The following is a 13,754-nucleotide window of genomic DNA, read 5'->3' on the forward strand; positions in this document are numbered from 1 at the left end:
TTTATTTATTTGAGAGTGACAGACACAGAGAGAAAGACAGATAGAGGGAGAGAGAGAATGGGCGCGCCAGGGCTTCCAGCCTCTGCAAATGAACTCCAGACGCATGCGCCCCCTTGTGCATCTGGCTAACGTGGGACCTGGGGAACCGAGCCTCGAACCGGGGTCCTTAGGCTTCACAGGCAAGCGCTTAACCGCTAAGCCATCTCTCCAGCCCTGCAGTAGGTGTTTTAACACCTTAATATCTGCTCAAACATGTCTTCTTTTCTAGTTTCCAGACCACTAGCTGTGCTGAAAAGCTAAGTACAGATTAATTGAGAAGTACTGCCTATGCTTTAAGAAAAATGAGATTATTCATCCAAGGCACTGTAGAGCTAAGGATGTGACTCAATGGTAGAACGCTTGCCTGAGATATACAAAGCCATTAGGGCTCTTCCTAGCACTACAAACAAACACTGCCCAATCTGGCTACCATGCATATTCAGACAGGAACTGGGAGAACATGCCTAGAAATAAATTCCTAAAATGCTAGTCAAAGAGTGTGTATAAAACACATAACAAAAAGCAGAGGATAAAGATAGGTTGCTAAGTAAAATACATGTTGGAATTTATGTATTTTAAGGTGGAAAATAAGACTTACCGCATAGTATATTGTTACACAATTCTCTAAAAGTATTTTTTTCAGAAAATACAAAATTTATGTTAAATAAGAAAGGAGTCAAATTTATAAAATAATCTTGAAGAATGTCCTGTTAAGTCACTTAACAGTTTATATTACCTGTCCTTCAACATTGCAATGGAAGAAATTAGGCATCTAACAAAACACATCACAGCTAAAATTACTCAACTTACCCTTACTTGACCCACAAAGGCATTAACCTCTTCCTCCACCACAGAGAGATTTCTTGGCAGATAAGGGTCAAACACAGGAGCATTGTCATTGACATCTGTCACCAGTACATTTACTGTGGCAGTTGAGGTCTTAAAGGAAAAAAGAAAAAAAAAAAAAGGAAAGACATGATGTAAGAGAAACTCCTTTTATTTTGATTCAGTCAAGTAGTCATGCTGGCATTTCTCATCTGAAAAGTGTCTCCCTCCCACTCCTACTCCTCAGGTTTCTAAAACACAGAAACATAAAAAAGAAAAAGAAGTAATTTTCAAACACCTCAAAAAGTTATAGAAAGCAAATGATATTAAAGGACAAACAACTTCTGGGAAATGTCAAGTACTTTGTGGAAGCTTGCATTTTAGAAAATGTTGCTACCTTTAGCTTCTTCATATTTTATGGATGGTGAGCTTTTGTTTATGTGCACATGCGCCCTTTATCCCTGAAATATACCATTCCTGAAGTTTTCTTAATCACATAATGTATTTTGTTGTATAAAAGTAGTATGTATATTATAAAGGACTATGGTATATAAATAGGTATTTTCATATAAGCAAATAATAATTTTTTAAAATCAGTAATTTTAAAGGTCTACAAATAAACAGAATTTTCTTCATGAAATTATTAGTAGTCTTAAAATTATTACTTTATGAGAAAGCAGCTGGTGATGATGGTGGGCAGATAAATCTCTCTTTAGTAGGCATTACTTAATTACAGGCAAATTCCTGGCCCACTGCAACCAGAACACATTAAATGGGTCATTGTCTCAGGCACAACACATCCATCTTCGTGACTTGAGACACAGTCTGCATGCTACCTCTGTAACAATTTAGGGCAAGTCACAGGTGGCAGAGAGAAAATATAGAAGGAAAGAAACTTTAACTCACAAAATAGAAACTATAGTACAGAATGATACTGACATATATTTATTTACATGCTAGTGAAATATTGGAGGAAGAAGCAGAGTATGACATTCATGTGAGAGTTGCCCATATTTTTAAAAAGCATAGATATGTTCCTTCTTCAGCACCACAAGAATATTTATTAAAACTATAGACATTTTTCTATGAACCTGTATGTGACTTGCAGCAAGACTAAAAACTTGAAAAGAATCTGTGAGTGATTATATCTCAAGAGGCTGTGTAGCCATCATAAGATAGAGGGGTCAAAACTTTGATTTCTTAGCTGCTGAGTTGGTGAAGCCAGGTGTATGCTTCATTATTTCTATTGAGATGAGTGAAGTTCCTCCCTCACTACAAGGCTGTAGTGCAAGGCAGCCAGTGTAGGCTTTACTCAGATTTATCGTAGCAGTCAAGCTCTAGTTAGATTGAGGGGAACTACCTCTCTTGTAGAATCCAAATGGCAATAGAACTTTAGTCTAAACCTCCATATTTTTCCTATAAAATGTGCAGTAGTCATTAAGACATCACCATGCAGAGTAGGGAAATATTATCTAATGATAGGGGCTTATTTCTCTGTGTTCATTGATGGCTTATCCTTTGATAACTCAGAGCTACTCTGGTATGATTTATATGTACTTATAGTTCAACAAAACTTTGATTTAAAGACTTAAAGATGGCCAAAATAGCATTATATAGTTCCATCAACAGTAAATGCTTATATAATGTTTTATACATAAAATGGTATGATATGTCATCTAAGAATGACTGCCAGGTATGGTGATTTTTGTCTATAATCTCAGTATTTAGCGGACAGAGGTAAGGGGATTGCTCTACGTTTGAGTCCAGACTGGTCAACATAGCTAGTTCCAGGCCAGAGCTACATAGTGAGAAAAATCAAAACATAGCAAGACAAAACATAGCAAGACAAAACACAAAAAAGATGAACTACTTTCATCAGTAATCACATGAACACAAATAAGGTGGAATGACAGAGACCAAGCGCAAATGTATTCCGTTCAAAATGCTACTCAATTCCATTTATATACATTTTAACATATGCCTGATCTTCACACACTTATGAGGAGGCAGGACAGAACCATTTTGGAGAAAAAATTTAAGCTTTCTGACTAATGGAATACAGATTTTTTTATTTGGCTTATATAATTCCATATGTTATACAAGAAAGCTATACTGTTTTTATAACAAAATAATATATTCTTTCTTTAAAAGTTGTATTAGAGGTGAAACTAGGGTTTTAAATGTGTTTTATGACTGCACTATTTCTCAATTTGCCTGAGGGTGCACACGGTATTAAATTTGACAGCCTGAAGACAAAGTCTACGTGTGGCCATAATTAGTTTGCTGGATTTTATTCAAAGTTCCTCATACTTTTATGACAGCCTGTGTGTATCTCCTGTCAATACTGTACTGTTTTTTTTTTTTTTAATCACCGTAATGTTTTAAATTCTCATTATTTATCCTATATAACAGTAGGCTTTCAGACTAGCATGGATCCCTGGTCTGTGACTGAGTCATACAAAGGAGAACTGCGTCACCAAGAAAAACAACATAGGTAATAAGACCTGTAATCTGCACTGAAAAGGTCTGGTGTTGATGGACCACTTTGCTTAGCTTTTCAAAATATTTTAGTAAATTTTACATTAAATGAAAAGAATGCATACCTCTAGAAGCAAAGTAAAATTATAAAGACTGTAGAATAAATTCTAGCTTTCTTGAGTAGACTGAAGACCTTTTCTAGTAAGGTAACTTGGTTAATCAATAATACCTTGCATGATTTTTGGCTATACCTTAGATCTTCTATGTGTGTTGTTTTAAAGATGTTAATTATTTACTATCTAGCTATAACATGATATTGTACATTTCTTAAGTTGATCTAAATGATGATCACTTTAATAAGGGCAAGATAAAAGATTAAATGTCAGGAAACCCTTATTTACAAATTTTTTGAAAGTCAATTTGAATTGTCACAATTAAACATATTTCAAACTATCAAATCTAGCAAAAAGTTATTTATTTCTTATTCAGTGGATTTGATTATTGTTTATTTTTCAAAAGTTGTGTCATAATTCCACTAGCTATAATTCTTTGTATTTTAGCATTAAATACTAAGACTCATCAACTTGTGATCATTATTGATTTTAATTAGGTCTTAGATTTTACTTTTTTTGGTTCATGCCTTTTTAAAAATTTATTTTTTATTTTTTAAATTTTTATTAGCATTTTCCATGATTATAAAAAAAATACCATGGTAATTCCTTCCCTCCCCCCCAACACTTTCCCCTTTGAAATTCCATTAGATTTTACTTTTAAATAATGAATTATTATTCAAAATAGATATCCTGACCTCAATCAATCCAAGTAGATATTTCACTGGTATGACATGGTTTGAATACACACTTTTTTATTACATAGTATAGTTATCAAATGGACACTGATTTCTATACAAAGCAATTAATTAAAAACATTTAAATTTTTTATTTATTTAATTGAGATAGAGAAAGAGGGAAAGAGAGAAAGAGAAAATGGGCAGGCCAGGGCCTCCAGCCACTACAAATGAACTCCAGAAACATGTCCCACCTTATGCCTCTGGTTTACATGGGTTCTGTGGATTTGATCCTGACTCCTTAACCTTTGAAGAAAAGCACCTTCACCACTAAGCCATCTCTCCAGCCCAGTTTTTTTAGGGGCTGGAGAGATGGCTTAGCGGTTAAGCGCTTGCCTGTGAAGCCTAAGGACCCCGGTGCGAGGCTCAGTTCCCCAGGTCCCACGTTAGCCAGATGCACAAGGGGGCGCACGCGTCTGGAGTTGGTTTGCAGAGGCTGGAAGCCCTGGCGCGCCCATTCTCTCTCTCTCCCTCTATCTGTCTTTCTCTCTGTGTCTGTCTCTCTCAAATAAATAAATAATTTTTAAAAAGCAGTTTTTTTTTAAATTAAAAGCATTTTAAATCTGCCTTTCTTTTATATCATAGATATTTTGAGCCTATCAAAATAACTTATTTTGTTGTACATTAGTTTAGAAGTAGACAATAATCATGATGTTAAAAATTTCAAAATGAATCAACTGTTAAAGATAAATTTAATAGTTGTCTATTAATATAAATCTAATGAAAACACAATGAATAAGCTTACAATAAGAAAAACATGGACTACAAAACTGAGGAACAAAAATTTGCATGAGTGATCTTGGTATTTCTCACTTTTAAATATGGAAATACCTGCACAGAAAAGTTTTGTAAAAATAAGTAGTTTTAATTTTTAAAAAGGTAATTTCATCTGGGGTTTAAATCATAATCGTGGTAGTTTGGTTGTGATAATTTGTATGGCCCCATATACTCAGGCATTGTTTTAAACTTTTTTGTTGACAATTTCCATAATTACAGAGAATAAACCATGACAATTCCCTCCCCTCCTCCATTTTCCTCTTCACAAATCCACTCTCTATCATATCGTCTTCCCTTCTCAATTAGTCTCTCTTTTATTTGGATGTCATCATCTCTTCCTCCTATTATGAGGGTCCTGGGTAGGTAGTGCCAGACGTTGTGAGGTCATGAATATTTATGACCATTTTGTGTCTGGAAGATTGCATTGTAAGCAGTCCTATACTTAGACATTTTAATTAAACTTCATATTTGAGCTCCTATCTGGTAGATTTCTGCTAGAAGAGGCTTGTCACTGTGGGTGGATCTTCATCCCAGTCCAAAGGTGTGTGAAGAGCAGTTTGAGCTCTGGTGGTCCATGCTTGCTGCTTGTTGGTGTCTGCTTGCTGCAGTTATTCCTCTCTGCTTGAGTGTATGGAAATAAGCAACTTCTTTTGCCATTGATGGGAGTTTCCCTTAGATTTGTGAGCTGAAAAAAAATCCTTGCTGTGTCTGCTTCTATGTTCATCCCAGAAACCTGGAGCTGACTACAACAGTGAATAACAATATTGAGAAGAGATTTCACATACATATTAATTACTTTTAATATTTCATTATTTATTATTTATTTTCTTGAGAGAGAAAGAGGGAGAGAGAAAGAGAGGAAGAGAGAATGGGCATGCCAGGGCCTCTAGCCACTGCAAAGGAACTCTAGACCACATTGTACTTCTGGCTTACATGGGCACTGAGGAATCATACCTGGGTCCTTTGGCTTTGCAGGCCAGTCTCTTAACCACTAATCCATCTACCTTCGTAATTCTTATTATGAGTGTATTGAAGTCTTTTGCATGTGTGAATCTGTGTGGTGTTCGTGTGTGTGCACACATATGTGTGTTAACGGAGTTCCAGAATAGCAAGGCAAAGGTATAGCGTGGTGTACCACAATGACAGACATGTTTGTTAGCTTGACTGTGAGCTAGAGGAATACTGATCACAAGGCACAAGGGTCTATAGTCATATAATACAGAGCCCTTTGGAAAAGGAGAACTTAGCTCTAGTGAAAAAGAATGATTCAGGAGTGTAAGACTTCATGTTAGATGGTAGAGCTATAGGATTCTACATTTATTTAATGCTGTTTGAAAACTTTTTCCAATTGAGAATACTTACCCCATCTGGCCTGCCATCTGAGGCTGTGACAATGAGAATGTAGCGATCAGTGCTCTCTCTGTCCAGGGGTTTCCCTAGGGTTAGAATCCCAGTACTAGTGGCAGAGAAAAAACAAAAGACAAAAGATGTAGTACATCTCAGTGAACATGTTTACTACAGAGATCTACTCTTTAGCTGGATTTAAAGATGCCTCCACTGGAGGTTTTCTTTCTTGCTCTCTCACTCTCTCCTTTGTTCATGTTCAATCCCACCATTACATTCTCTTGTCTTTATCCCCTCCCTACTGATTACCTTCCTCCCCACAAATGAAATATTGCAATTTTGATATAACCGTAGGGGAAAAGTAAATAAAGAACTGACAAAGAAAAATATTAACAATTGTAGGAGAGGAGATGGGAAGATGTCCCTGAAGTTAAAGTGCTTGCCATACAAGTATGAGGACCTGAATTTGGATTTTCAGCACTCACAGATAATGCCAGGCATGGTGGTATATGACTGTAATCCCAGCATTCAGGAGACAGTAACAGGAACTTGCTCGGTAGCTAGTCTAGCTAAATCAGTTTGCTCCATTTTAGTGCATGTCACTCTCAAACTAATATATATACATGTGCATACCACATACATACAGGTATCAAAAATTCTTAACAAAAATAATCTCAGAAGAGCATTATGGGGCTTTGCTTTTGTTTGTCCCCATTTCTTTTTTAAAATTACTTAATTTATTTATGAGAAAGAGAGAATGAGGGAGGGGGGGAGAGAATGGGAATGCAGAGCCTCTGGCCACTGTAAATGAACACATGCACCATCTTGTGCATCTGGCTTTATGTGGGTACTGGGGAATTAAACCTGAATCCCGTGGTTTTGCAGGCAAGTTCCATAACCGCTAAGCCATCTCCCATTTCTGACTCATGCTGGTCTTGAGGACAGAAGTAGAATTTGCAATTTGAAACCCTATTCTCTGTTGTAGAGGGAACAGAGCTATCCATCACTAAGAATTATACTCATCTAAACTTAAGAAGTAATGCACAATATTATACTCTGTTTCCTTTAACTCAGAACTCACATGAGGTACAAAGGGGTTGCATTCTTTGAAAATCTTAAAGCAAGGAAGAACCAAGTCACCTGAGGCAAAGATTAAAGCATGTACTAGAGTCTCAGAATCCTGGTATGGAAGTCTGATGGATATTTTCTCAGGAAACTGAGGCATTCAAAAGTGTATTGTAGACCACTGACAAATGTATAAATTCTAAATAAAATCATATACTTATGGCAAATCAGTTTTCAACTATGGTGCTGGAGCCATGTCACAGTAAAACAGAAGCCTTTCTCACAGATTTACCGTGAACTGGAAATATACATGCAAAAAAGATAAAGTACATTGCTCCTCATGTTAAGCAATAATTAAATAAAATTGGGTTAATCATTACAATTTAAGAAATAGTGCCAAAATACCTTAGGTGGAAAAAAGGGCCAGTATTTATGACTTGACATCATCAGTGGGTTGTTAGATGAGGTACCAAATGCATAAAAAATGGAAATAGCTATATTAAACCTATAACAATTTTGTGTATTAAAGAAATTATTAAGAAGGTGAAGATGGACATGGTGGCACATGCCTTTAATCCCAACACTCGGGAGGCAGAGGCAGTAGGATCTCCATGAGTTTGAGGCCACCCTAAGAATACAGAGTGAATTCCAGGTCAGCCTAGACTAGAGTGAAACCCTACCTCAGAAAAAAAAAAAAAGCTGAAAAACTAGTAGAAAAATGGAAAATATTTGCAAATCCTATATCTAATAAGCATCCTTTTCTGGATTACATAAAACAATAAAATCTAGCCCAAGGACAATTCAATAAGCAAAAAAAGGATCTGAATATTTTCCCAAATGATAGACAAAAAGCTCATAACAATGTGTTAAACATTATCATGCATCAAGAAAATGTGGAGGAAAGCAAGTGAAATATCCCTTCATATTGGTTGTCATTGGTGTAATTTTAAAAAAGTAAAACTCTGATAATAATGAAACTTGAAAATAACATGTGTTGGTAAAATGGGAGGAAATTTGAATCTTCACATATTGGTGGTGAGAATGTAAAATGATTCAGTAACTCTCACAATTCAGTGGTAAGGATGGAAGATGGTGAAGTCATTGTTTGAAATACAAAGTTATTCTCAAATAGCTAAGACACAGAATAACAATATGTCCTAGCAATTCTACTCTTCAGCATATACTGAAAATTAGCAGCCTGAAAACTTGTACTTAAACACACATGTATATGTTCATAGCAATATTTTTACAGTAATAAGAAAAGCTCAAATGTCTCAATTAATGCATGAGTGAAAAATTATTTTTATGCATGATGAAATATTATACAGAAGAGACAAAAACAAAGAACTGGTCATACTGCCAGACAGAAGGTCTTTGAAACATCAGGCTAAATGAAAGGAATCAGGCACAATATTTACAGTTTTTAATCTCTCTTAATTCTCATTCTCAGGTCACAACTCTACATTTTCTCTCTATAGATTTTTCCCATTCAGATACTACCTAAAAATGAAATGACACAGCAAATACAGCTTGTAACTAGCTTATTTCATTTAGCATTGTTATTTCATTAACATTGAATCATGTCTCCCCAATTCATTCCCTCTTATTAATGAATAAAACTCCATTGTATACACAAATGCCTATTTATTTCTTCATATATATATGGATATTTGAGTTTTTTCTATTTTTTGTCAGTATAAACATCTTCTAGGAAGATGATTGTGCTATTTTATGTAGATGTATGACTTTCATTTCTCATGAGTAGCTATGAATAGAATTTATGAGTTATATGTGGCCATGCTATTTAAACATTTGAGAAAAATTCCTAACTGCTCTTAAAATGTATGTTTTACATTCTCATTAGAAGCACCAGGATTCCAATGTCTTTATATTCTGGTTTTTATCTACTATTGTTTTTTCTTATACTGGTTCTTTGTACATGTGAATCGGCATATCTTTATATTTTAATTTGCATTTTTCTGATGACTAGAATGAGGAATGACATATTTCTATATTCTCATTATTGAGAATATGTTAGATACTTTATATATGTATTATATCTATATGCTGAAATGTCTCCTCAAATCCTCTGACCATTTGTAATTAGGGTCTTTTCTTTTTATTCTTGAGTTTGTTATGTGTGTTTTATACTTGATTATCATATATATTACTTAAGTTATAACAGTGTGTCAGTTGTCTTTCTTATCAATGATAGTGCCTCTTGAAATATACTTTACTTTAAAATTTTTGATGAAAACCAATACGTCTTCTTATGAGTTATTTGTGAATTTTATGTAAAAAGTATATTTCCTAATTCATATAATGATTTCTTTCTGTGTTTTCTTCTATGAGTTACATAGCTTTATCTCTTCTGTTGAGGCCTGTGTTCCATTTTCAGTTAATTCTTGTGACTAGTGTTAGTCAGAGATTCAACTTTATTCTCTCCATGTCCTCTCAAAAAAAGCTGCTCACTGAGAAGTTTATGCCTGACTAATCAGATAAACCCTTCTCAGGTAGCAATGGATCCCAAGGATCAAGGGTTACATCTGGATTCTTTGGTCTATTATAACAGTAACACTTCTATAGACCTTAGTAAAAGTATTTATAAAAGGTAGATAATTTATGAATTTGAATTTATGATTCTGATGTTCATATAGGAAAAAATTCAGATTGTCAGGGTGTTCCAGTATTTAAAAATATTTATTTATATGAGACAGAGAATGACTATGAGTATGCCAGGGCCTCTTGTGGCTGCTAATGAACTCCAGATGTATGCACCAATTTTGTCTGTCTGGCTATACATGGGTACTATAGAATCAAACAAGGAAGGAAGGCTTTGCAAAGAAGCTTCTTTAACCTCTGAGCCATCTCCCCAGCCTGACTTTCTATTTCTAAATAAATATTATTTTCTCATTTTTGAAATTCAAGTGTGTGGAGGACACTGTTACTGTCTACCTCTGGTTTCTTAGGTATAGCTCATTTTCTGTTATAAAATCCTGTTCAGTGTGAAATTGTAAGTACCCTTCACAAGATTAAGTGGTCTATGCATGGCTCTCTTGGTTTGCAGGAGCCACCACATGTTCCAAAGACTGCAGAATATCACACCTCAAAGTAGGTCTTTGACATACTGCTTTTGACCACCTGAGAACACAGTGGTGAAGCATGTGATCTCTGGAAATCAAAATGCTTTCTTCAAGGCCAGATACCAGTCCTCTCAATAACTATGATTGAAATAATCTCATATGTATTCAGAAGGCAAGGGAAAATGATGTTGATGTACCTCAGAGACCTTAAGCATGAATGTTATTATTTCTTTTCTTTTTTTTTTTTCTTTTTTTTTTTTTTTGGTTTTTTGAGGTAGAGTCTCACTGTAGCCCAGGCTGACCTGGAATTCACTCTGTATTCTCAGGGTGGCCTTGAACTCACAGCAATTCTCCTATCTCTGCCTCCGAGTGCTGGGATTAAAGGCATGTGCCACCATGCGCCACCATGCCTGGCTTCTTTTTTTTTAATTCATGTCTAGGAAACCAGAAGCAAAGGATGGACTTTTATTTCCATTTAAGTGTGTATGTAACATACTTGCTAATAAGGTTTGCTTTGAATTAACAAGTTGGTGCTATTTCTCTTGGAAGAAATGCCTTGTCATTGTCAGTAGTAACAACTTTAAAGGCATCTAATTTGTCCCAAATCATGCCTGTAAAGAAAATATTTCCACCTCAGGGGATTTTACTTTGGAAAAATGTCTAAAAAAATAAAAACTATCTCCTGGGTGAGATTTCTGGGTTCATAATAGCCTTTCCAGCATTCATTAACATTCATAGAAAAAAAAAGTAAAATAAAGCCACAAACAGCTGAAAGTCTCTGAATCGAAGTCTATTCTCTTGTTAATTGTTAAACATTAGAAATGGGGGAGAGAATTAGGTTATAAAAGATTTCCTTTGTAACTTACGTTTCTGAAAGATTAAAAACTCGCTGAGGATCTCCATTCTCAATGGCGTATGTCACTGGGTCCCCCTCTCGATCAGTTGCCTTCAGAAAGAAAACACAATTCAATTACCAACTACTTCTCGAAAGGTGATACTAATAATGACAATAAAGATTAAAGTATGGACTACTAGGTTGAGTAAGGAATTTCCCAATGAATCTAACATTTCTGAAAATATAGTCGTATGTGGTGGGAAAAGGTCTTAATTATTTAAATAATTTAATTTAATAAACTTATTTTATTTTGTACACATCTACATTTGCAATTTAAATATATATATATATATATATATATATATATATATATAGGGCTATAGGAATAATTGATTAAATATAAGCATCTTATTTAAACACTTTTCTTCCTGATCAAATCATATTAGAATAATATACAAGTCATTACAGTTTTCTAAGGATCCTAAATGGAAGTCAGAGTGCCTAAGTTATCAATTAGGCCATTCTTATCAATTAATTACATGACTTTTTAAATTTCTTATTTTACAAATTAAGGAACTACAATAATACAACTCAGGCTAATACATTTTGTTTATCATAAATTTTCAATAAACAATAATTTTTTGTTGGTGGTATTTACTCTCCTTCCTAAGTTGGTTAAGAGCAAACATATAGCTTCTTATATTGAATCCTGGGTCACTCTTCTCCAAAATAGAGTCAATTACATCTTGTGGCACTAACTATACAGTTTGACTCTTAAAAGCTTTTGATAATCTCTTTTATCTATAGGACATTAAATCCCCAAATGGAAGTCATGGGTGAAGAAGGAAATGTAGATATATATGAAGTCTGTGAGAGGGATTTGTGTGGCATGACAGAAGAGATTATCACGCAAGTTGAGATGAATTTCATTTGGATGTACAGCCTTGGTAGAGATACTAGTACTGTTCTAGGCAGGGAACTGGAAATGGGCAGACATTCATACTTACACAGGATAAACAGTCACTTTCCTAGCCAATCACATCACAGTATGCAATCATTTTCCACTTGGGCAGAAAGGTTGTGTCTCCCACATGTGCTACATAGCCTGGTCATGGGATATTCCTCTGACTGCCACTGACCAATGATGATCAGAATTATCTAGGGCCATGCACTCTCCAGGTTCCAGGGACAACCAAACAGTAAAAGTTTCTTTAAGAGTAAACTACTGAATATTTACTATATTCCAGTTTTTGTGAGCAAAGCTTTGTAGGGTTATGTAATCTTCCTTCTCCATGACCAATTTTCTTTTACCTGGACCCTTCAATGTCATGTTCTATGTGTTTCTGACATTACTAATATAATCTTCTCATTTCCTTTTGCATAATTTCTCTTCATTTATGAATTGTTTTATTTTAGTTTGCTGCAATGTTTGGACCTTCACTATTTTCCAGTCAAATGCTCTACCAGAAGTATTTTGTACTTCTTCCAAGAACATAGCTTTAAATAGTAATTTTGTATTGAAGATTCTCATATCTCTCTCTTCCTTTCCTCTCTCTCTTTGTCTAATCCATCTTTTTAAAAAAATTTTTATTTATTTATTTGAGAGCGACAGACACAGAGAGAAAGACAGATAGAGGGAGAGAGAGAGAATGGGCGTGCCAGGGCTTTCAGCCTCTGCAAACGAACTCCAGACGCGTGCGCCCCCTTGTGCATCTGGCTAACGTGGGACCTGGGGAACCGAGCCTTGAACCGGGGTCCTTAGGCTTCACAGGCAAGTGCTTAACTGCTAAGCCATCTCTCCAGCCCTAATCCATCTTATTTTCAAAGTTTTAAACAGAATTCCTTAGCCCCCATTATGAATGAAACACTGTTTCAGTTTGAAAAACTAAACTCCCAAATCCTGCTTCTTCTCATCCATATCAACTTACAAAGTAACAATAACAATAAGAAAGAAGCTAGCAGAACTGTGTGTTCACTCCTGATGTGAAACTGTAGCTTTTAATAAATTGATAGTCTTTACTAATATATTTCAGTATGAATTAAAACATACATTCTATTTATATGGAGTTATAATATTTTGTGTTTTCATTCCAATATAGTTGTCACATTTTAAAATAAGTTTAAAAGGCAGTTTATTCAATATAACAAAAGTATAAATTATGTATATATACATATATTTATACATATACATATATATACATATGTATATATATACACACATATATATAATTCTGAAATATGTGAATGCATCTAAATATAGGACAAAAAGAAATGTGGTTCAAATTATAACTGTGTTGAAAGTAGCACATGAGCCTGGAGTGGTGGCACACGCCTTTAATCCCAACACTCAGGAGGCAGAAGTAGGAGAATCACCCTGAATTTGAGGCTACCCTGAGACAATTCCAGGTCAGCCTGGACCAGAGTGAGACCCTACCTTGCAAACCAAAAAAAAAAAAAAGAA

General features: G+C 34.9%; 1 protein-coding gene across 5 annotated transcripts in view; it reads right to left on the reverse strand.

Annotated features, from left to right (window-relative positions):
* Nucleotides 1-13,754, reverse strand: part of Pcdh15 (protocadherin related 15) — a 1,075,820-nt gene that overhangs the window by 153,397 nt on the left and 908,669 nt on the right. For all 5 annotated transcript variants that reach the window (XM_045137141.1, XM_045137139.1, XM_045137140.1 and 2 more), the window contains 3 exons: nt 11,325-11,404; nt 6,329-6,422; nt 850-978 (listed from right to left, as the gene is read on the reverse strand). In XM_045137141.1, the coding sequence (XP_044993076.1) occupies nt 850-978; nt 6,329-6,422; nt 11,325-11,404 (303 nt within the window). The remainder of the gene's footprint in view (nt 1-849; nt 979-6,328; nt 6,423-11,324; nt 11,405-13,754) is intronic.

The sequence above is a fragment of the Jaculus jaculus genome, chromosome 18 (assembly GCF_020740685.1).
Source record: "Jaculus jaculus isolate mJacJac1 chromosome 18, mJacJac1.mat.Y.cur, whole genome shotgun sequence".
Taxonomy (NCBI): Eukaryota; Metazoa; Chordata; class Mammalia; order Rodentia; family Dipodidae; genus Jaculus; species Jaculus jaculus.